The sequence below is a fragment of the Magnolia sinica genome, chromosome 4, assembly GCF_029962835.1.
Source record: "Magnolia sinica isolate HGM2019 chromosome 4, MsV1, whole genome shotgun sequence".
Taxonomy (NCBI): Eukaryota; Viridiplantae; Streptophyta; class Magnoliopsida; order Magnoliales; family Magnoliaceae; genus Magnolia; species Magnolia sinica.
In genome coordinates, this window is record NC_080576.1 from 20,931,650 (window position 1) to 20,957,310 (window position 25,661).

The window sequence follows — 25,661 nt, forward strand, 5'->3', positions numbered from 1 at the left end:
AATCCATTTCATTCAGTTTGTGGTCAATTTCAATCACTTCATGGTCAAACTGAAAATTCAACAGGGCAAACATGAAATTAAGTGAGGCAAACATGAAATTGAGTGGGGAAAACTAAAAATTTAGCAGGTAAAACATGAAATTGAGTAAGGCAAACATGAAATTAGGGCTGAAAGTCGGGCCGGTTGGTTCGGGTTGGTGCTCAACCCTAACCTAACCCAAGGTTCCTATACCTAAACCTTGACCTAACCCAACCCAATCTTGGGTTGGGAATTCTCAACCCAAGCCCAACACAAGAGGGCTCGATGGGTTGATTGGGTTGGTCGGGTGTATGCATGTTAATATTTTCATTATTATATTAGTTTATTATATTTCAATATAGGATTTATTTTTTGTATCTATGATTTATTAATTATATACGTGATTATTCATCATAAAGAACTTCATTTTTTTTCTTTAAAAAACCAAGCTAAAATATAGGACTACCCCTTTAAAAAGTCATGTAGCATAGAACGTAATCTATTTAGGAGAGAGAAATCCGACATATCTTGTTAGCTTGAGTCCTTGGAAATGACATGGACAAATGAGACCCAACGTCACTAGTGTACGTTCTACACAAACAATCCACACTCAATCTATTTGCCCCGCTGCTTTTCATGTTTCCTCCGCTGATTTTCTAGTTTGCCCCGCTCATATTTTAGTTTGCCCCGCTGCGTTTCATGTTTTCCCCGTTGATTTTCTAGTTTGCCCCACTCATATTTCAGTTTGCCCCGTTGTTTTTCTAGTTCGTCCCGCTGCTTTTCATGTTTCCCCCGCTGATTTTCTAGTTTGCCCCGCTACTTTTTATGTTTCCCCCGCTGATTTTCTAGTTTGCCCCGCTGTTTTTCTAGTTTGCCCCGCTCATGTTTCAGTTTGCCCCGCTGCTTTTCATGTTTCCCCTGCTGATTTTCTAGTTTGCCCCGCTTCTTTTCATGTTTCCCTCGCTGATTTTCTAATTTGCCCCGCTGCATTTCATGTTTGCCCCGCTGCATTTCATGTTTTCCCCGCTGATTTTCATGTTTCTCCCGCTGATTTTCTAGTTTGCCCCGCTCATATTTTAGTTTGCCCCGCTGTTTTTCTAGTTTGCCCCGCTGCTTTTCATGTTTGCCCTGCTCTTTTTCATGCTTGCCTTGCTCATTTTCATGTTTGGCCCTCTCATTTTCATGTTTGTCTCGCTAATTTTCATGCTTGCCCTCTCATTTTCATGTTTGCCCCACTGAATTTCATGCTTGCCTCGCTAAATTAACTTCTCCTACCCCAAAATCATATATAGTATGTTAAGTATATCATTCTAGTTTGGATCCTTACTCTCCCTCGGGTGGTAGACTCTTAGGAGTTTCAACACCTGGTCAAGCGTTTGAGTATCCATAGGTGGTAAAATTCCACTAGTGTGAGTGTGTGGGGGTGTGTAAAAAAAAAAAAACAAATCATTTTAATTTAGGAGATATGCTTGTTGAATACATGGACAAAGAAATGAATTAAAAGATAAAAATATTTTTATATACTTATATATACATATTTATATAATTATGTATTAGAGAAAAATGTAAGGGAGAAAAAGTTCTCACAGTAAAAAAAAAATTAAAAAAAAATACATCTGCTAGACTGTCTGTGGTTTTTTTTTTTTTTTTTTTTTTACTGTGTTGCATGTGTGGGTCCAATCATGAGGTTTGTGTTATATCCAAACTGTTCATCTATTTGGCGAGCTCATATTAAGGCTTGAGACGAAAAATAAGATAGATCTAGCTATCAAGTGGACCACACTGTCAAAGGCAGTGGGGAATTGAACGTCTACCATTGAAACCCTTTCAGGGGTTACAAAAGTTTTTGATCATTCTGAAATTTGTTTTTCCTCTTCATCCAGGTCTTTGTGACCCTATGAATGAACTTAGATGGGGAGGATTTCTCGCAAACATCACAGTGGGCTCCACCTGAGTTTCCAATGGTTGACGCTCATTCAACACTGTTTCCTGTAATGTGGTACACTTGAGACTTGGATATACCTCATTTTTGGTCTCATACCATAAAATGATCTCAAAAAATATATGGACGGCATGGATGAAAAGCAAACATCATGGTGAGGCCCACGTACCACTGACTATCCGTCATGGGCGGGTGGCAGGAGGCGTACCCAATCCGTTTCCGTGAAAAGGAGGTTTCCGTGAAAAGGAGGGGTATTTTCGTCCTGAAATCTGTCGTCCATACGAGGAGGTCCAACTGCGTATTCTAAGTTTGTATTGTTTCAAGAATATCCAATGGATAAAAGGTGGGGTCCATAGTCGTAAATTTCTCGGATCGGCTACTCCCCCTGACACCAGCCCCGGAGCTGGTGGTCAGTGCTCTATGGGCCCCATCATGATGTATATATTTCATCCATTTAGTTCATCCATTTTTAAATATCATTTTATGTTTATATGTCAAAAATGAGAGGGATATAATCTCAAGTGGATCACACCACAGGAAAACAATAGTGATTGGATATCCATCATTTAAATCCTCCTAAGGGCCTCTGTACTGTTTATTTGACATCCAATCCGTTGATTAGGTCATAAAGACCCAGATGAAGGGAGAAAACAAAGATCAACTTGATCCAATACTTTTATGGCTCCCAAAAAGTTTTTAACGGTCGAAGTTCATTCAACACAGTTTCCTGTAATGTGTTCCACTTGAGACTGGGATATACCTCATTTTTTGTGTATTAGCATAAATTGATCTAGAAAAATAGATGGACGGAATGGATGAAACACATACATCATGGTGGGCCCACAGAGCACCGACAACCAGCTCCGGGGCTAGTGTCAGGGGGAGTAGCCAATCCGTTTCCGTGGATTAGCTATCGACAGGTTGAGTAGCGAGACTAGCTACTGAAGTGACGTCAGCAAGTTTCATGGGCCCCACCATAATGTATGTTTTGTATCCACACTTTCCATCCATAGAGATAATTTTAGGGCAATATCCAAAGAATGGGTTAAATCCAAAGCTCTAGTGGACCCCAGCATAGAAAACAGTGTGACAGTGACGCTCACCATTAAAAACTTCTAGAGGCCACGGAAGCTCTAGATCAAGCTGATATTTGTGTTTTTTCCTTATTTCATGTCTTTTTTAACTTTTGAACAGGTTAGATTTCAAATAAACATTATGATGGGCCTTAGGATAGTTTTAACGGTGGGAATTGCTCTCCCCACTTTTTTCTTTGGTGGAGTCCATTACATATTTTTATTTGCCTCATTCTTTGATTCATACCTCGAAATGATATCTAAAAATGGATGGACGGTGTGGATATAACACATACATCATAGTGGGACCCACAGAACTTGGTGACGTCATTTCAGTAGCCGACTCGCTACTCAACCTGTCCGCGTCCATGCCTGACAAGCGACTTCGAGATCGAGAGAAGTCACGGGGGCAAAAGCGTAATTTCGAAATAATATAGACTTGGGCAAATCGCTGCAGAGAAGGGGCAGGAAGAGGGAGGGAGAGAGATGAACGGCTACGAAGGAGATTCGGATGGTGATGATGAGAGGGGATTGATTTGGAGGCTTCCGGTGCTGAAATTGAAGGAGTTGGGGAAACTGGGCCCCGCTTTGGGTTACGGAGCTGGCTGCGGTTTTGGTGTTGGTGTTGGTCTCCTCGGAGGTGAGTGACGTATTCAGGCACGCCCCTTGTGCACGTTAGCAGAATCCCCTCTATTTATTTTTCTTCCTGCTCTGGATTCTGAAAGAGCCATCCTTCTTGCGATTCCTTTTCCCTGTGTGGCTCTTGTTAAGCATCAAACACATCAGCGCATGTTAGTGGTGATTGGTGAACCCCTCTTTGGAGATGGGTGACAGTAAGACACATGCGCATGTTAGTTGGTGAACCCCTCTTTGGAGATGGGTGACAGTAAGACACATGCGCATGTTAGTTGGTGAACCCCTCTTTGGAGATGGGTGACAGTAGGACACATGCGCATGTTAGTCGAATTCTCCCTTTCCTTTTTTACTTCTTTAGACTACGTTAAAAGTTCCCAATTTCGTGCTGCTTTCAAAACCCATGTCAGAATCATTGTGATTGGACGGGGCCAACCACATGACATTAGCATGATCCATACAGTACAGTAGGTGGGCCTTGGCCCACTAACCATAGCCCAAAAGTTATCCTGGTCGGATGATCCTACGCATTCAATCAGTGGCCTGCAAATGGATGGTTAATAAAACATACAGCAGTGTTCATATTCAACCGAGAATATCTTCCAATCGGATGGTTCGAAATGTCAATCGAGAGTATTTTTTAGCCCATATTGAATCCCCACCGGATCCATTTGATGAACGGTCTGGATCATTTTGAGATCATGTGTAGGGGCCAAATCATAGGGTTCTTAAACGCATGGTTCTGTGTTGATTCTTGCATTTTAGAATCTTGTCAGGGACTACTTGAAACAGGGATAGGAACCATCAGAACTGATAACATAAAACCCTTCTTTACAAGCATTTTTCTCTTGAAAGCATGTGTTATTTTCAAGGAATGATTGGAAACCAAAATAACGAAGGCATTGGAAAAATGCACATGGTAACATTCTCTGTTAGAGATGTTGATTTTGGAAGAATTGGTTGTTTGATGATTTGATCATGAATCCACGAAAAAATTGCAGATCACAAAAGCATGTACCTTGAAAAGTCATGAAACCGCAAAATTGAGTGCTTTACCTCCAAATGCAAAGCAGTGCTCAAACACGATACATGGACCTGGAAACCCTTGTCTTACTTGAGTTGTCCATGGATCCTTGTCTTGAGAATGGGTTTGCTTCTTTATGAAAGATGTCTAATTCTTTCCTACTAGGAGCAATGATTCAAATCCTTGCATGATTTTTTTATGTGTGAAGAGAGTGAATCTCGAACTTGGAAGTGAGAATGTGTGGGTATATGTAGTAATATAGGGAATTGGGGAAATTTTTGGACTATTTGTGATGCAGGACAATTAACCACTTGCTCTAAAAGCTCGAACTGTTAGAGCATGGCGAATTAATCTCTTTATCTCATAGCCCAGGCCGCACATCTCATGGGTTAGGACCTCAGTCGATCCCCCCCCCTCGGTGGGCCTCAAATCACATAGGTACCGCCTCACACGGGCCGCTCATCCCGAGTGTGTCCCCGCATCCCACAGGCTACCTCACTCAAGCCCGGTGTGAAATGCGCATTAATCACTCCTGGTGAGGAGTCTCGAACACGAGACCTACCCAGTGGGCCCCGCCCACCCCAAGTATGCCCTTGCATCCCACAGGCGACCCCACTCGAGCCCGGTGTGAAAATGCCCCTGCATTAGTTTGTCGGAGAATCCTGATGTAGCATGACTTGAAAGAATTCAATTAGGATGGATTATTAGAATATCGTGCTGCAAAGTTCATGATCTCTTCATTGGCAGCAGTTCTCAAAATCTCCATTCTCTTCTCTGACTGTGTACCTTGAAGGAAATGGAGTTTTTTTACACACTGGGTAGAGCATATGTTGAACACTTGCTGCCATTTCCAGGAACTGTTTGTGCACAAAAATCATACACCCAGCTAGGCTAGTTACTTTCTCAGGTAGTCACATGCTTGTACACGTGTGTGAATTAAATTTTATTGGACTATTTAGTTATAGCTTGGTGTTGCATGCTTTTCTTGGCTCTACTTTTCTCTAGGGGCATATGTGGTTAATCTTCAATATGGTCAGTGAAGGGCCTATTTGGATTTTTGGAATGCATGGGAATGGAAATAGATTAGGTTTTTTTTTTTTTGAAAGGCAACAAAATATATATATTAAAGAAGAAGAACAAAAACAGAGAGTCTGCTAAGAGGGCAGAAACTCAAAGAAAACACGTTACGCACCAATGAAGGATAAATCATGGCCCTTTAACCTATCTAATTGAGACGCCCATTCCACTAACATGCGCTTTGCTCTAGAAGAGACTACAAGAACTGAACAAGATGTGTCAGAGAAGCATCTTTGGTTTCTTTCTTCCCAAATTGCCCACCATATGGCGAGGATTCCCATCCTCCATAGAGTGGTTTTGAAATTACCGAAACTAATTGATGGGGACATCACGCGCACACGCGCACTCACGCCGCCACCCCTACGCACGTACGTACGTAGATGGAGGACCCCACCATCGATCTGTCTCGATGACGACGTCCAGGGAGGGCCTCCTAGCTAGAAGTCAAGTTTTGGTTCAGAAAAGTGGCCCGATTGTCAAGAAAAGCCCACCATGGGATCTCATGATCGTGGCCCACTCGTCAGATTGGTTTTATATTTTAGGTTTTGCTTATTGTTATTATTTAGAACATCGTGAACGCTTTAGATTTTCTCGTTTGGTTTTTATTTTAGTTTACTTCATCGCCAAGTAATAGGTGTCGCACATGGTGCGAGTTTTTGGGTATAGGGTTCTCCCTATAAATAGGCACCCCTTGTAGTTCTTTTCATTCAATTGAAGTTAATAAAAAAATTCCTGCTTTATTTTTCTGCTCTCTTCGTGAGTTGTGGAAGAATTCAAAAGTGGGTGCGAAGCCCTCCCTTTTCGAAGGGCTAACTACCGTGGTGCGAAGCCACATCGATCCCCATTCACCCCCATCTTTCATCATCTTTTTTTCCATCTTCCCCCACCATCCGTACTTCGAATTTGTCCTTTTGTTGCATTAGATTTCTTCATTACAGTAGGTTTCCAGATTTCGGCCCGCAGGCGAGCTGAAACTTCGGCGGAGCACCACGCACAAACCGTACATCGGATCGAGCTGAAATTTAGAGGTTTTGGAGTCCATCCCTGGCCGACCAGGGTCAAGGTGGCCTTTTTCTGAATAGTGGGCCCCACACACGTGCGGCCGGGATCACGCGCACGTCCGTCTGGGCCATTGTTACTGTCCACACGCGGGATCATCTTTTGGTTCAGGTTTTTATCCTCTTTTATCCTCTCATAACCGTTTTTCATGAATCATAACCCTAGATTACATGATCCCTAATTGATTTACCCCTTTTTATCACCTTAGGGTTCCTTGAATTGAAATTAGGGAATCCCTTGGATTAGGGACTGATTTTTATGCATGAGTAGTTGATTTTATTTCCCTTTGACATTGTTTGGTTTATAATTTTATTGGTCCAGTCCTAGCCTGTGTCGGCTTGGACCCGCATAGATTCCCCTTTAATTGAATGTTTGGATTTTCATGTGGGATGTGGAATTTGTGTGATTGTTTCTGAATTGGTGTGATCTAAGCCTGCAATCTTGCATATCATATTTAATTTTCCATGTCCTGCATCAAATTTGGTATCAAAGCCTAGGGTTCTTGTAGGGGAATTCACCACATATTTAGGGTTTAGTTTGTTTGAGTCCTTCATGCATTCAGTCCATCATATATAGTTGAATTTTAGTAACAGTGTGTAATCTCCTTCATATAGAGTCTCGTAGGGTCATTTAGTTTTTAGACGCATATAGTTGTCATAGAAGGTCTTTAGGTTGAGCAAGTCAGTGTATGCCCACACGTACGGGTCGCGGTTTCGGTTTGCACCCTACACTAAACATGGAACAATTGCAAGAGTCACTAAACAAGATATCTCAGACGTTGGAGTCTATGATTAAGCGCTTGGAAATGGACCAATGAACAGCTTGATGTACGCATTACCCGACTAAAGACCATCGCTAGGACAAACCCCACCATTGGGGTAGATGTCCAATCTCAAGCAGGTGGCCTGGAGGATACACCAATGAATGGAGTTGGTCAAGGAATCAATTATGGGTGTGCACCCAGACACCCAACCCATGAGAGATATAAAGACCACTATTTTGAGGGGTACAACATGTGTGGCCTTGTGGCTGGAGAGAGTGTACCAGCGGCTAGTGTAGAGTTACCCACTGAGGCCATTCCGGTAATGGATGAGTTACGTGATATCTTTCCTGATGATCTACCGGATGAGTCCCCTAGGAAGGATATAGAGCACACCAGAATATGGGACATCGTAATACCTACAACCGAGTTCACGTTGAATAAGTTTGTCGATAGGTCCACAGGTCTAAGTCCTTGTGAAGTCGTTACTAATTATAAACCTAGGAAACTTATTGATCTTGTCCCTATGTCACTGTCTCATAGGCCGTCAGAGTCTGCAGAGTCTTTTGCGCATCACATTCATTCATGGCATCAAGAAATCAGGCAGAAGATCATGACTAATAATGAACATTGCACATTTTATACAGACCAGTATAAATGTTTCAAAGGATTCAATATTGGGGACTCTGTGATGGTCTGCATCAGGCCCGAGCGGCATCCTTCGAGGGCCGTTCGTAAGTTACACGCGTGTAGCGCTGGACCCGTCAAAATTATAAAACGAAACGGTCTCAATGTGTATGAGATAGATCTTCCACCTTTCATGGGAATTAGTTTCACATCCGATGTGGAGGATTTAGTTACTTTTCAGAGGACCACTGATACTTTGTCCAGCCCTTCGCCCACCCATCCTGATTCCTCATATTTATCCCTTGAACCATGGCCCCTTCCCAACCCATTTTCCCAACCTCTACCTCCCATATCTACTTTTCCTAACCTTTCTTCCCAGCCTCTACCTCCCATACCTACCCTTCTCGACCCATTTTTCCAGCCTCTACGTCCCATACCTACCCGTCCCAACCCATTTTTCTAGCCTTTACCTCCCATATCTATCCTTCCCAACCCATTTTTCCAGCCTCTACGTCCCATACCTACCCGTCCCAACCCATGTTCCCAGCCTCTACCTCCCATACTTACCCATCCCGACCCATCTTCCCAGCCTCTACCTCCCATACCTATCATTCCCGACTCATTTTCCCAGCCTCTATCTCCCATACCTAACCTTCACACACCCAAAAAGGAAATAGAGGATATCCAGGACCATCAGATAGTTTCAACGTCGGACGGCGGGTTTCAGAAGTACGTGGTTAAATGGAAGTTACGCCCAGCTTCAGGCAGCACGTGGCTCACTGAGGAGGAGCTTCAGAGACTTGATCCTGACATCCTGAAGCGGTTCAGGAGTTTTATTTCTCCAGTGGCGAAATCTTTGCAGCTGGGGAGAATTGATGGGGACATCACGCGCACACGCGCACTCACGCCGCCACCCCTACGCACGTACGTACGTAGATGGAGGACCCCACCATCGATCTGTCTCGATGACGACGTCCAGGGAGGGCCTCCTAGCTAGAAGTCAAGTTTTGGTTCAGAAAAGTGGCCCGATTGTCAAGAAAAGCCCACCATGGGATCTCATGATCGTGGCCCACTCGTCAGATTGGTTTTATATTTTAGGTTTTGCTTATTGTTATTATTTAGAACATCGTGAACGCTTTAGATTTTCTCGTTTGGTTTTTATTTTAGTTTACTTCATCGCCAAGTAATAGGTGTCGCACATGGTGCGAGTTTTTGGGTATAGGGTTCTCCCTATAAATAGGCACCCCTTGTAGTTCTTTTCATTCAATTGAAGTTAATAAAAAAATTCCTGCTTTATTTTTCTGCTCTCTTTCGTGAGTTGTGGAAGAATTCAAAAGTGGGTGCGAAGCCCTCCCTTTTCGAAGGGCTAACTACCGTGGTGCGAAGCCACATCGATCTCCATTCACCCCCATCTTCCATCATCTTTTTTTTCCATCTTCCCCCACCATCCGTACTTCGAATTTGTCATTTTGTTGCATTAGATTTCTTCACTGAAGCAGGTTTCCAGATTTCGGCCCGCAGGCGAGCTGAAACTTCGGCGGAGCACCACGCACAAACCGTACATCGGATCGAGCTGAAATTTAGAGGTTTTGGAGTCCATCCCTGGCCGACCAGGGTCAAGGTGGCCTTTTTCTGAATAGTGGGCCCCACACACGTGCGGCCGGGATCACGCGCACGTCCGTCTGGGCCATTGTTACTGTCCACACGCGGGATCATCTTTTGGTTCAGGTTTTTATCCTCTTTTATCCTCTCATAACCGTTTTTCATGAATCATAACCCTAGATTACATGATCCCTAATTGATTTACCCCTTTTTATCACCTTAGGGTTCCTTGAATTGAAATTAGGGAATCCCTTGGATTAGGGACTGATTTTTATGCATGAGTAGTTGATTTTATTTCCCTTTGACATTGTTTGGTTTATAATTTTATTGGTCCAGTCCTAGCCTGTGTCGGCTTGGACCCGCATAGATTCCCCTTTAATTGAATGTTTGGATTTTCATGTGGGATGTGGAATTTGTGTGATTGTTTCTGAATTGGTGTGATCTAAGCCTGCAATCTTGCATATCATATTTAATTTTCCATGTCCTGCATCACTAACCCCATGCCAGGCTTGAAAGAAATCTACCGTCGAATATGGAGTACGCCAACTTATGTTGAAGAGAAGACAAAAGTGAGCCCAGATTTGAGAAGAGAAATGACAGTGTAGCAGCAGGTGATTCACAGATTCTCCATTTTGCATACAGCAGAGGCAGATGTTGACTAGAGACATACCTCTCTTGCGCAAATTGTCAACCGTTAGGATTTTTTGCTTGCATACAAGCCATCCAAATACCTGGATTTTTGGCGGGGCAGGAGACTTCCAAATTCGATACAGCTTCCGAGATTCATATAGCGACGGCCTAGCGAGGAGGGAGCTATACATAGATTTGACCGAGAATAGACTGTCTTTTGCCAACTTCCAGATTAGGCCATCTTCTGTTGTCAGGTCTGGAGAGGCAGCAACCACACAATTCATGTTCCACAGTGCCCCAGATTCTGTCCCTAGTCTCCAGATCCACTTGCTGACAAGAGCCCGATTCATCACTGTTAAGTTCTTTATTCTAGCCCCTTCGGCTTTATACTGCTGACACACCTCATCCCAACGCAAAAGATGGAATTTTTTCTCCTCCCTTCCGTGCCATAGGAAGTCTCGTCTTAGTCTATCAATAGAAGATATGACCTTGCTTGGGCACCTGAACAGAGACATATAATATGTAGGCAGATTTGACAGGGCTGCCTTGATGAGGGTGAGACGACCTCTAAGTGATAAATATCTACATTTCCATCTCGCCAAGTATTTTTGAATTCTGAATATAATTTTCTCCCAATGGGACTCGGGAGGCGTACCGATGCATAGTGGCAGCCCCACAAAAGTGGCCGAAAGGGCAGCAGACGAGCAATGGAGAATGCTTGTGAACTGCTCGAGCTCCTCGTCCTCAAGATTAACCCCAAATAACTTGGATTTGGCGAGGTTAACTCTCAAGCCCAACACTGCTTCAAAGCAGCATATAGTGGTTCTCAGATTTTGCAACTTAGCAGAGTTGGCTTCACAGAAAATTAACGTGTTGTCTGCGAACTGGATATGTGATAGGGGCGTACTTCTGCCTTTCATCTGAATGCCTCCCAGAAGGCCCACTAAGATACCTTGCAGGATTAATTTCGATAGGGCCTCGGCGACAATGAGGAACAGAAAGGGGGATAGGGGATCCCTTGCCTTAATCCTCTAGAACTCTTAAAAAATCCTTTGGGAGAGTAGTTTAGAAGTACCGAGAAATGAGCCGAACCGATGCATTCTCTTATCCACTTGCGCCACTTATCCCCAAAGCCCATCCTTTTCATCATATCTTTTAGGAAATTCCAATCCACATGATCGTAAGCTTTGTCAATATCCAACTTGCATTCAAGGGTCTTCACCCCAGACCTGTGGCTCGAGTGTAGACACTCATTTGCTATTAGCGCGCCATCTATTATCTGTCCCAGCTATAAAAGCACTCTGGTGTCCTGATATTACCCTGCCAATCACTCGTTTGAGCCGAGAGGATAGAACTTTCGCCAATATTTTGTATGGCCCTCCAACCAGGCTGATCGGTCTGTAGTCATTGAAAGACACAGCCCCTGGCATTTTCGGGATAAGAGCGATAAAGGATGCTCCCAATGCTTTCGACAATCTGCCTCTGTCATAAAATTCCTTGAAGAAGGCCATAACGTCGTCCCTTATAACCTCCCAAAACCATTAGAAAAATAAAATGGGAAAACCATCCGGTCCAGGGGCCTTTTCGCTGCCAAGAGAGTCAATAGCAGACTTCACCTCTTCAATTGAAAATGGGGCTTCCAACATACAAGCGTCAGCCGATGAAATGCAGTCCATCTGAAGGTGATCCAGACCTGGACGATGCCACCCTTCATTCTTTAACAGGAAATTGAAATGAGATATTGCCGCTGCTGCAATGGATTCCCCATCTTCTAATCTGACCCCATCCACTGTGATGCTGGATATCCTGTTGCAGTTGGCATGGATATTCGCAATTCTATGAAAATAGCTGGTATTCTTATCGCCCTCCTTGATCCATTTTGCTCTTGACTTTTGTTTACATGATATCTCCTTTTCCAACGCCCGTGAAGATAAATTTTGGATTAGCTGGATTCTGCTCCTCATAAACGCAGGAGACAGAGGGGAGGATTCTGTTTGCTGATCAATCTTATGCAAATCTGCTAGAAGCGCCTCTATTTCCTGATCTCTAGCACAAAGAGTAATCTACTTCCACTGCTTCAGACGACCCTTCAGTTGCTTTAGTTTAGAGAAAGGAAATAGATTAGTGTCCCTAGGGAAACCTTATTTCCAAGAAATTGTGGGAAAGGATCCCTCTTTGTTTTTCAATAAGATTTTCTTAGAAAATGTGGAATGTGTTTCCAAATTTGTTGTTTCTGAAAACAAAAAATTTATCAGGAAAAGATTCCTAGTATTACTGGTGTGTGAATTAGCACATGTGGCACATGTGAGATACTAAAAGATGGATAGTGGCACATGTGGCACATGTGGGATGCTAAAAGATGGATAGTGTCACATGTGGCACATGGGATGCTAAAAGATGGATAGTGGCATATGTGGAACATATGGGCACTTGAAGTTGGATGGTGGCACATGTGAGGTGCTTGAACTTGGATGGTGGCACATGTGGCATGTTTGACACATGGCATTCTTGAAGCTAGATGGTGGCACCTACCCATATTGGCACATATGGAGTTGTTGAAGATGGATGATGGCACAAATGGTACATGTGAGAAAGGTATTTAAAAATGATTATGTAACGGTATGGTGGGAACCATTCTACGTTACAGTGGGTAACAACCCCTGTTACAAAAAAAAAAAAAAAAAAAAAAAGAGAAGAAGAGAAGAAAAAAGAAGAAGAAGAAGAAGCTTGTAATAGCAGATTTCTCTTCTCAACGGAATGGGTGGAGAAGTTTCCAATGATTCATTAGACTAGGGATGCCTAGACCTTTTTCCAATCATTGCCCAATATTTCTCGAGGTAGATGAGGAGAATTGAGGTCCACGTCCTTTCATATTTGAACTAGCTTGGTTAGAGATAGAAGGTTTGGAGGATAAGATAGTAGAATGGTGGACATCTTTCTTGGTCTATGGGGGGCAGGTTTCCCCATTTTCAAAAATTCAAATTGTTGAAGAGTAAGATATGTGAGTGGAAATAAGTGCTCCTGCAAGGTCAGGAGGAGGGATCGTCTAATTTTCTTTAAGAAATGCAGAGCTGGATATTAAAGAAAAGTTGGGGCATTTGTTGGAGGAAGAGAGAGCATGGCAGGAGGTCTATAGTGTGAAATATTCTGCTAGATTATGGGAAGAAGAGATTAAATGGCGTCAAAGGTCGAGAGCATTGTGGCTAAAAGAAGGGCACAAAAATAACAAGTTTTTTTTCATGCGATTGCAAGTGCTCAAGCGTGCACAAACAAGATCAAAGTTCTAATGGAAGACAGTGAAAGGCTTTAGGGGAAGGCAAAAATTAGTGGTGCAATAGTTGAGTTTTACAAAAAAAAAACTCTTATCAAAAGACGTGTAGCATCGTCCTCCACTTGATGATTTATATTTTGATGGTCTTTCAGCTAAGGTGGCGGATTCTTTAGAGCAACCATTCTCGGAGGAAGAAGTCAAGAAAGCGATGGTAGAGTTGGGTGATGATAAAGCCCCGGGCACGGATGGTTTCCCATCAGAGTTCTTTCAGAAAATTTGGAAATTGGTCGGGAGAGACGTGCTATGTTTCATGAATGAATTATTTGAGAAAGGTTTTATAGCAATGGAATTAGGGTCCACTTTCATTACTTTGATTCCCAAAAAAGGAGCCGAAAGCCTTAAAGACTTCCGTCCCATTAGCTTACTAGGTGGTCCAAATAAGATATTGGCGAAGATTTTGGTGTCTAGATTCCGATTGGTGTTGGGGAATATAATCTTGGCTTCTCAAGGGGGTTTCTTGGACGGGAGAGATTGTTGACATATTGTTGATGGGTCCCTATTGGCTAATGAATGTATTGATTCTTGTAAGAGAAGGGACCAAGGTGTAGTTTGTAAATTTGATATCGAAAAGGCTTATAATCATATGGATTGGGCCTTTGTTGATTACGTGTTGGGGAGATTGGGATGTGGGGCCAAATGGGGAGCTTGGATACAACCGTGTGTTAAGTCGGCTAAATTTTCGATTCTAGTCAATTACTCGCTGACTAGTTTCTTTTAAACTTCTAGAGGGTTACATCAAGGCGACTCGTTATGGCCTTATCTTTTTGTTACGGTGATAGAGGCCCTTAGCAAAATGTTAGAAAAATGAGAAGAGATGGTTCTGGTGGAAGGTTTTGGGGTGGATAAATCAAAGTTTTAGATTTTGCATTTACAATATGCGGATGATACGCTTTTGTTTTGTAAGGTAGATAGTTTCAAAGTGCAAAATCTCCAGTTGATTATACTTAGCTTCGAGGCGGTCTTAGGTTTGAAGGTGAACATTGACAAAAGCGAGATTCTTGGAGTTGGGACATCCATACCCTTTTTTATTTTCCAATTCCTTTGTAAATAAGTTGTAAATAAGTTGTAAATAAGTAATTATTACTATCTGAGCTTGTTTGAAAATATGGGAGTATTTCTGCCTCGAAAACTGGTTCAAAAGCATTGACTTAAATTTGTGGGCCCCACCAAGATATGTGGCATATCCACACCGTCCATCTGCTTTACTAAAACATTTTGGGGCGTGAGCCAAAAAATGAGGCAGATCCAAAGCTCAAATGGCCCACACTAAAGGAAACGGTGGCCTTAAAACGTCCACCGTTGAAAGTTGTTTCCTTTACTGGGCCGACATTGATGTTTATTTGTCATCTAACCCGTTTAGAAGTTCACAGAGACATGGATAAGGAGAAAACACCAATATCATGTTGATCCAAAACTTCTATGGGGCCCAAGAAGTTTTTAACGACAGGTGTTCAATTCCCACTATTTCCTATGGTGTGGCCCACTTGAGCTTTGGATCTGTCTCATTTATGGGCTCATGCCCTAAAATTAGTCTGCATAGCAGATGGACGATGTGGATAAGCCACATACATCACACTAGGCCCCACATTTATTTTACACGTCCTCAATTTTAATGTTCAAAAAGCAGGTGTCAACCTCAATATTGGGAATGGTGTGGTAATTACTTAGGAAAGTAATTATTACCTCTTTACAAGTATTACAAGGTATTTGAAAAATCAAACAGGCCCCCAAATAAGAAACTAAATTTTTTGCGTCTATTTTTGGTTGTAGGGATAGATCTTTCCCAACTACTTACCTCGGGCTTTCATTATGTATTGGCAAACCAACAAGATATATGTGGGACATTGTCATCGAGCGATGTGAGCGGAAGATGTCCGATTGGAAATCGAGATATCTATCTATGGCCTAGAGAAGGATTATGATCAATGCTTCGATGTCTAATCTTCCAGTTTACTTTGTCTTTATTCAATTGTCCAAAGTCGGTTTTGAATTCGCTAGAAAAATGGAGGGATTTCTTGCGGAAAGGATCGGAAGAAAAACACAAGTTTCATCTCATGAAGTGGGAAGATGTATGTAAACCAAGGGATCAAGGAGTAGTGGGGTTGAGGAAATGAATTTAGCGTTGCTAGGAAAATGGGTGTCGAGTTTTTTTTTAGATGGAGGGAGATGGTAGGTAGGAAATAATGAAAATGGGTGGTGGACTAAATCCTCTTCTTTGTATCGTGCCTCTTATTTATGGAAGTCGGTGGGGTCCATAAAACAAAGGGTGTGGGATGGGATAGGTTTCGAATTGGGGAACGGGAAAGACATTTGCTTTTGGGAGGACAGCTGGATATGGGTCAGTTCTTTGGCTATTAGTTTTCCTAGATTAGCGGGGTTAACTAAGGAGCCAAATATGAAGGTTTCTAGTTGCTTCTCATGGAGGGGTGAGGAAGTTATTTGGGCTCCTCCTTGTAGAAGGCATCTTCGTGAAGAAGAAATTCAAGACCTTACCAGGCTTCTCTAAATGTTGGCAAAGATTTCTCCAGTTAGTTCAAGCGCGGATTCGCTAAGATGGTTAAAAGATAATGATGGGAACATTAGAGGATTTACTCAGGTGTACTAAAGACGAAGGAGACCACCCACATCAACGCAACTTTCTTTGTGGATGAGAGATGAGTTCCAGATGGGGCCTGTCGAGCCATTTTGAAGACCCCACATCCATTGGACGTGTATCAGGAAGACCCCATTTTGGGATGATACATGTGGGCTGCTTAGGAGACCATTTTAGTCATAGGATTTTTATTTCGTGTCGATTCGACGGTTGGATCTTGTTGATCAAGCCATTGGGCCACCATATCTTCTATATTTGGGCCCATTGGACTATGATCTTGCTTCCTTTATATATTTTTTAAAAAAATATATATATTTTTAAGATTTATTTGTTAATTGAGATTGATAATAAGTGTTTTAGTTTCCTTAATTTGGATGATGGGCCATTTCACTCTAGTGACATAATTGTAATTATTTTGATATTTTATTATAAAAGCACGAGAGAGTGGGCATCCAACCCTAATGGAGAAATTGAGAAGAAAAAAAGAAGAAGAGAGAAGCTCTCTTGTGTGAAGAAATTTTCCTCCTTTTTTTTAAAGGATTTGTGAGAAACTCCCCATTCCAATTGAATTGTGGAAGGGTAGCGGTTTATTTGGTGGTGGATTCCCCAATGTGCATTCTTCCTCTTTTCTCTTCTCCAACAAGGTATTATTCTTTTTCTCTTTTCTTCCTCCTTTCCATTCCCTTACAACCTTCCTAAATTTGTTAAAACAGAACCCAATACATCCCTTTTCTTCTGTCTCCATATCCATCCGCGTGTGGACCCGCCTGCACGCACGTGCGTCTGAACGGCCTTCACATGTGGGCCCCATTTAGCTTCTTTTCCCTCCTTGATTTCCTTCCAAACCCACCTAATCTTCAGATCCTTTAAATCCCTAGAAACCCAATTCACAAATCTCCATCTATGCATCCAAAACCCTGAAGAAAATCTGAATTTTTTGGTGAAACCTTCCCCAAGCCAGAATTTTACATGGTTCATTGTCTATCCACGTGGTTGTTGCACTACCCACACTAGATTGAAAGTCATTACTTTCAAGTGGGCCACTCTTGAATTGTTTTATATTTTTGCACACCACATATGTGATAACCTAAGACCATCGTGTTATAAATCTGAATTTCCAAATCTATTATGTGGATATGTTTGATTTTACATGTTGATTGCTGAAATTAATGTGTAATTGATCTCTTATCTTGCATCCTATGATAGTTTCCATCATTCTACATTAGATAAATCATGAAAATTTTCAGTTAAATCGTTGTATCGATATCTAACCGAGGTCGGGGAAAATGTCGGGACATCTTCAACGACATATGTATGGTATATGGCGCTTTGTTAAAGGTTGCGGTCTTTGGATGGCTAGTTGCGAGGAACAAGGTGCTAACTATTGATAATCTTTGTAAGAGAAATATGGTCCTTCCGAATGCTTGCCTTCTTTGTCTCCAACATGTGGAATTAGTGAATCACTTGTTCCTTCACTGCCCTGTTGCAAGGGAGGCTTGGATCCATTTCTTTCAGCTTCTTGGGGTACTTTTGGTGCTCTCGAGTACATAGATATTTTTCTTCTATCTTGGCATGGAGGGGATTTAGGGAAATCAAAGAAAAGGTTATGGAGGTTGAGTTGTCTGGCGGGTCTTTGGGCACTATGGCTAGAAAGAAATGGTCGTTGTTTCAACAACAAGAGCGAGAAAGCGATATATGTTTTCAGGAGGGCTAAATCCTTTGTAATATAATGGGAGGCGAGGTCAAATAGTGTGTTTCATTTTCCGTCGGGTTGGAAGTAATGCTTTGTTTTTAGGGTTTTCTTATATTCTTTTGTACATTTTCACTTTTTGCCTTCTAATGAAACTATCACCTTAAAAAAAAGAGGCCCTGTAGTGTCCGTTATGGGGATGATACAGGTTTTTTTTCCTTCTTAAAAAAAAGGCAATGTTACGGCCCATATCATAATGGTAACGGCAGTGGCCATTGCGGCCATTGTTGTTATTAAATACCTTGCATGTGGGGGATAAGCGAAGATTGACTATGGCACATGTGGGGCATAATTGAGGATGGAATGTGGCTTATGTGGCACATGTGAGGGGATTGAAGGTGGTGACAATTTATCACCTTTTTTTTAAAAAATGGCCCTGTAGCGGTCCGTCGCGGGGCTGATACAGTTTTTTTTTGTCTAAATTAAAAAAAGGCCATGTTACGGCCCATATCATAATGGTAACGGTAGTGGCCATTGTGGCCGTTGTTGTCATTGAATACCTTGCATGTGGGGGATAAGCCAAGATTGATTGTGGCACATGCGGGGCATAACTGAGGATGGACGGTGGCTAATGTGTCATATGTGAGGGGATTGAAGATGGTGACAACTAATCACCTTTAAAAAAAAAAAAAAGGCCCTGTAGCGGTTCGTTACGGGGCTGATACAGGTTTTTTTTTTTTTTAGGCCATGTTACGGCCCATATCATAATGGTAGTCATTGAATACCTTGCATGTGGGGAATAAGCCAAGATTGATTGCGGCACTTGCGGGGCATAACTGAGGATGGACAGTGGCTAATATGTCACATGTGAGGGGATTGAAGATGGTGACAACTTGTCACCTTAAAAAAAAAAAAAATTGGTCCTGTAGCGATTCGTTACGGGGCCGATACAGTTTTTTTTCCTTAAAAAAAGGCCATGTTACAGCCCATATCATAATGGTAATGGCAGTGGCCATTGCGGCTATCGTTGATATCGAATACCTTGCATGTGGGGGATAAGCAAAGATTGACAGTGACACATGCGAGGCATAATTGAGAATGGACAATGGCTCATGTAGCGCATGTGAGGGGATTGAAGATGGTAACAACTCATGCGTTTAACTCACGAGAAATCCATTTTCCCCCCACTATGGGAAAATAAAATTGTTGATTTTCCCAAAAAAAAAATGAGGAAGTGAAAATGGTGTTTCCTACAAAGAAATGCTTCACAAATGAAGGAATGTTCGTTTTATGGGAACTAACACTTCATTTCCTTTACTTTCCACAAATTTGAGCCGTCCCATAAGGTCATTTGTCTCAGACATGTATATTATATGTGTATGATTTCATCATGTAATGTTGTGGCATTTGACCTCATGATCCCTTAGATCCCTCTTTGGAATCTGCCAATCCCCCCAATGCTTTGGGTTCTAAAATAGTTTTGTTATAGAAAAATGCCAGGCACCACTTGCCGATTTTTTCTTTTGTTCCAGTCACTTCTATTTTGTAGGTACAAACAACAATAGTTGCTAACTAAACTTCACTTCAAAAATAGTTGCTAACTAAACTAAATTAATCCAATGGAATTCATTTTCAAAGGTAGTGTTAAATATACCTGAAGTGATTAAAACCACCCCGACCACTTGATGCGACTAAAACCACCGCCCAACCAACACACCACCAAAATCAAAACACCATTTGATTCCAATGGCAGACAGAATATGCAAGGATTGTGTGCAATAAATAAAAAGAAAATAAATGAGAAAAACCCGGGCACAAACCACACAAGAACACAAGATATACGTGGTTCGCACCAGGGCTACATCCACGAGCAATCCAACAAAGAAAAATCCACTATAGCAAGGAGAGATTACAAAGAACAAGGAATGGAATACCTTCTTCAAGAATATAACAAAACCCCATTGAACCCAAGTTTAAAAAGAAAAAAAAAAAAACCCTCCACCAATGCAATGCTAGCAATAGATCTTCTCACCTTCGATACCTTGAGAAGAAAACCTTGGAGCATCACTTGTAATCTTAAATCATGTCTTCAAGAATAAGCCCCTCTTGAAACCCTCCTGCTTGTGCAAGAGAAAACCCCTATTTACTCTCTAAAATCGTAACTCCATCTTAACCCATCACATAGTTTACCCTAAAAGCCACCCTTTCGTGAGGGATATGTCAAAAATACCCCTCCAAGGGTGCACTAACAATTGGGCCTTATTAGCTTATGTGAAACACGAGTCATATGGGCTCAAAAAAGTGGCTAAACCCATAGTGATTTAGGTGTCACTATTTTAACATTATCATATATGTTCTGTTTTCATTTAATGTAGGAAAGAGGGATGGATGGTAGTTATATTTCTAAGCTCCTAAATGGAACAAATGTAAATCTGCAAGGTTAATCATAGCTTGAGGCTGGAGTAAATATTTGAGATCTTAGCCACCTCCTTGCTGCGATCAGTGCGATGTTTTCCAATGGGAGGTAGAAAAATGATCGCACACTCTTCATGAGCTTTCTATTAATGTGTATAAGCTTCTTGCCACCATGTTCTCCAGAGTACATTTTGTTCTAATACTGCTTTGCTTGACTGTATGATGGAGTGGATGCTGAAATGTGTTTGCATTTTGCTGTGTCAGGTGTGGGCTTAGGTGCTGGCATTCCAGGATTACAGTTTGGATTTGGACTCGGAGCCGGATGTGGGATTGGTTTAGGATTTGGTTATGGTGCGGGAAGGGGCGTTGCATATGATGAGAACCAAAAATACACGAACGTGGGGAAGCTATTCCATGGGACAGGAAATCTCCCATCTCAGTAAGTAACATTTTTAATTATATTTCTTTCTTTTGTCATTGGCATGCTACTGTGGGGCGTTTTGTTGCTGATGACATGTTGGATTCTAAAATACATGCTGCATCATAGGTTTAAATCTCCATAGTGACACCTCTCCCACATGAAATGATAAGAATCTTTTCTTCAGATCCTTCACTCAACCTACAGCCAGCGGTTCCCTTCAACATCTTGGCATTATAGCTCACAGTCAAAGATAACTGAATCATTCAATGAAGTAAAAACTGAATAAAAGGCTGATAATCTTTTCGATACCCTTGCTCTTATTCTTCATACCGAATGGGTGAAATCTACAAAAGCAACGTGGTGTTTATTAATCATGGATTCATGGCTATTTTTTGGGTAATTTGGGGGCTCGAAATGATTGTTGTTTTCATAATATGGGTTTTTCGGTTGAGGATTGTGTTTGTAAGATCGCACATTGCATTTTGGGATGGGCCCCATATGTAAAGTTGATAAACACTATCCATCTCTGGTCAGTGTTTCATATGTAATTATTGTTTCAGTTTGTTTTTCTTTGCTTGCTTCTTGCAAGTTTTTTTAATATTGATGTTATTTTCAAAAGAAAAGAAAAGAAAAGAAAAGAAAAAAGAAAGATTCTCATGCTGTTTGTCAATAGAGTAAAGGGGTCTAAATATAAAAGAGGAATTTTAGGATCTTCTATACAAGGCTGTGGAATGTGCAGTATATTCAGGTTTTCACTTCTGAAAAATAGGTCCTGTCTTCAGTTAATCAGACCATTCCCCTTCTGGATCCCCGCCACAGATAGACTATGCCCTGAAAATCTAATGGATAGGACAATCCTAACCTTATGATTTGTAGTCTACATATTGATAGTTGAAAAGAAGTACAAAAACAGTCACTCATTTAACTAAAGAAAGGCCCCAGATTGATGGCTAGGATCTTCAGTTTGGGAGACTTTAAGAACATAGTCCATCCGCAGTGAGGCCCTAAGGCCGGTGGTCCAAATCACTGAGCCATAAAGCCCACTTGTCAGAACTGGATAGCTGGGTATATTGTGCAAAGGCTTGCGTGGTATTTGATATTTATACTGCTGTTTCTCTTCTTGTGACTGTAGTCTTATTTTCATAATCTTCATTAACATCATCATCATCATCCTTTTCATCCCTCAAAAAATCATCATCATTGTTTTTTTTACGAGTATCATCGTCATTGTCAGTTTTTGTTCCTTAATATCTATTAGCATATTACTAATCTTGTTTATTTATTTCTCTTTTTAACATCTTTGTTTTCAGGGATGAGATCTCCTCCTTGATGAATGAGATGGTCAGAAATACTAAAAGGTTGATCAAAGTTACTTCAAAAGAGATCGACAAGTGGAGAAGATGAAGTGAGTTTGAAGTACAATGCGAAGATTTGTATTTTGTCTTATATATGCCATGGTTAATGATAATTACAGTATTATTGATTGTATCATGTCTCCACATGTGTACACATTCATGGATGCATGAGTGCGTACGATGAGTGTCTGATAATCTAGCTCGCTCTTAATGATCCTTGATTGCTGCCTCTAGTGGTGCAGCAATTACAGCAGGTTTGTGCGACCTTATTCAAATTACTATATCTGATATTGATATATTTAGCGAGGTCAATGGTCAACATCAAGCGTTACATAATACCCGACTCTCTCAATGATAGAGGTGGATTTGATTGTGATGGGTTCAACTCACAAGCCTAAAACCAAGTCCTTCCTGTAGCTTTTACTGTAAGGGTTACAAAACAAAATCTTATTTTACTGAAAAAATTCACTCCACACATAGTTATAATGTATTCCTAGTATTTTATAAAATCAAATTTTGTTTATTTTTTATTATTATTTGAATGACTTCCAAGGACAGGAAACAAGCAAGAGAAACACCCAAATGGGATGATAACGATGGTGAGTCGTCATCTGACCCTAAAGGAAGCCCTCGCCCCAGGTCCCCAACTACCCTCAAACTGGTCAATCTAACACTCTTTGAAAGGATCATCCCCAAAGCCCAAGATATTACTTTTCCCCATGCCGGAATAAAATCACAATTTATTCTTGAATCTTATTTGGAAAAGATTTTTCTTCTGATTAGTTTGTGATTCATGAGTTAATCCTAAGCAAGTACTCGGAACTTTTCAGGAGTTTAAAAGGAGTTCAACATATGAATTTGTTCTGTTAGGGGGGAAAAATCTGATGCTCTCTCCGAGTTTTCCGCTAACCATGATTCATTACCCTGCCGAATTTTCCACTGCATTTCTTACATGTTTGCATTAGATACATTCATTTTCTCTGTTTCATTATAATGGCATCAAAAGAGTCTTTCTTTCTTTCTTACTCTTTTTTTTTTTGAATTGGTGATAATAGAACATGATCTAAAGCGGCCACATGTCTCTTGAAATACCTATTTATTGGTTCAGAAGAAAATCCACAAATGTTACTGATTTTTACTGGAAGATGATAGAAGAACATTAAATCATAAATTAGCATGATTTTAAAAGATCATAAAATATAAAATAAAAAACTCTTTTTTGATGGGTTGTGCTGAATTTCTTATGAATGTCACGCTCAATCCAAAAGTAGTTTCATATTCATGATTTTCATCACATCAGCATCATCATCATCATCATTGTTATGGTTGGTGTCATCCATCACAGTGCAGCATAAGAAAGGGAGATGTGCCAGGCAGTTCCACATTGCTTGAAATCTGATGGAGTTTTGAAGTTCTCTTGCTATTTAGTTTGCTAGACATCACTTTTTCTTTTTTTACTGTTAGATGTGTGGCAGAGTTCTCTATCAGTAAGTGGAACTTTGTTATTGTGGAGGGCATTTGTTCATGTGAGGTCTATGATCATTGATCCATACCACTGATCTGATGGACCTTACTGTGGATGGATGACACCCTAAAAATCCCCACATTGGATGATTCCTGCTATCCTGATACCTTTGGCCTTTTCTCTCTTTTTCTTTTTTTGGCCTTCTTTAATTTGAATACTACAGTTGGTGTATTTTTCTTCTTAACCATTTATTTACAGGACCACCTAGATTGTACAATAGGGAGATTTTTTAGCATCGCCCATCCATTATAGGGAACATCAGATCAATAGTTTCAAGTATTGAATCACATGTTAGAACTCTCTGTGCAATAGGGAAGTTGGTTATTTGTTATTAATATTGAACAGCTTCTCTAGGAAGGTACTGTGAAAATATTTCTCTTATCAGCAGGCAGAGTGAAATCTCTACTGATGGGATGATCTGAAATCCTAACCCATCAGGTTCAAGTCCACCTAATATAAATTCGATGACTTTAAGAGTTTATGCTGTGGTTGATAATGAGCAATTTGTTTGGCTTTTATGGTGGTTCTAAACCTTGTTGGGTTGTCTCGAAATTGGTCGAGTCAACTCGGGTTGGCAAGATCTCGAGCCAAGTTGCTGGGAACCTCTCTCCTCAGTCTGACTCAATCCCAAGTCAGGACGACTCGTTGAGTCAACTCAACACAACAACACAAAAACCAAGTGTAGATGGGGAACATTTGACAATGCACTATTTAGTGGTTTGTTGACAGATTTTGGATTTTCTGTTACTTAACTATAGCAAATATCTACTGATTATCTCTAAATTTTTTTAATTTATAATTATTAAATATCAAGTCCAATCTGGTCAAGTATTCATTTAACCCAACCTAACCTAGATAAACGTCGAGTGGAGTCGGGGTTCTCAGGTTTTCAAGGTATGAGATAGTAGCTAAGAGCAAAAGAGAAAGCAGAGGATGAGAACGATGCCCCCTATATGCTCGTGAGAGCTCGGTCTAATGCTGAGTTTATTTAGCAAAGGATAACTTACGTTATTTTGTGTGAAGCAGTGATTTGAGAAATAGGAAATGGTCCAGTGGCTGGATTGGTTGAGTTAGCCAGTCAAAATTTTTATTTTGCTCTGTGGGGAGTTTGTTGATACTTGGGTTGCATATGATGCTTGACACACAGGCACTGTACATGTGGCATAAATTAACTCAGATTAAATCACCAAAATTGTTGAACTGGCTATAGTCAAAAGTCCGAAAATCATCATCCTTATCATCTACAAGGCTCTGCCAGAGTAACCAAGATTCTCCTCTGCACCCGCCTAGGCCTGTGATCTATTGGACGGGATTGCCTTTGTAAAATCTGTGGTCCTCACCATGATGTATGTTTCTGATCCACACCGTCCATCTGTTTTACTTGGCTCATTTTACGGTAGGAGCCCAAAAATGAGGCAGATTGTATGCTTAAGTCCCACGGTGATGTGTATATGTCATCCAACCTGTTCATAAGGTCAAAAGGTCATTGATGAACTAAAAACACAAATATTAGCTTGATCCAAAACTTTCATGACCCCCAAAAGTTTCCAACGGAAGATGTTATTCCCATTGTAGTCTTTGGTGTGGTCCACATGCGCCTTGGATTTGCCTCGTTTTTAGATTCATTTCCTAAAATGAGCTAATAAAATGAATGGATGGTGTGGATCAGAGACATACATTAAAGTAGGCCCCCCAAATTTTGCATGTCTCTTTTCTCTTGTTGATTTTAGTGCACTTGTTCCTGGGCTGTCTAAAGGGTAAATAATTAGTATACATTTACCAGTTTTTACTTTGATAAATGATTGCTGTCGACTTACATGAATTTAAAAGGATAAATAATTATTATCCATTTACCAGAATTTACTTTGATAAATGGTCTAAAATGG

The 25,661-nt window shown here is 41.0% G+C and overlaps 1 protein-coding gene across 1 annotated transcript; it reads left to right on the forward strand.

Annotated features, from left to right (window-relative positions):
• Positions 1–3,415: 3,415 nt before the first annotated feature.
• On the forward strand, positions 3,416–22,567 carry LOC131242722 (uncharacterized). Its single transcript, XM_058241552.1, has 3 exons — positions 3,416–3,673; positions 20,739–20,913; positions 22,206–22,567. The coding sequence occupies exons 1-3, from the start codon at positions 3,520–3,522 to the stop codon at positions 22,297–22,299; spliced, it is 423 nt and encodes a 140-aa protein (XP_058097535.1). The 5' UTR covers positions 3,416–3,519; the 3' UTR covers positions 22,300–22,567.
• Positions 22,568–25,661: the final 3,094 nt, after the last annotated feature.

Bases quoted from the DNA above. Each gene is read 5' to 3' on its own strand.
- LOC131242722 (XM_058241552.1), top strand. From the start codon at position 3,520: ATGAACGGCTACGAAGGAGATTCGGATGGTGATGATGAGAGGGGATTG. The intron at 3,674-20,738 runs GTGAGTGACGTA...TTGCTGTGTCAG, and splicing joins TGGTGTTGGTCTCCTCGGAG to GTGTGGGCTTAGGTGCTGGC. The intron at 20,914-22,205 runs GTAAGTAACATT...CTTTGTTTTCAG, and splicing joins ACAGGAAATCTCCCATCTCA to GGATGAGATCTCCTCCTTGA.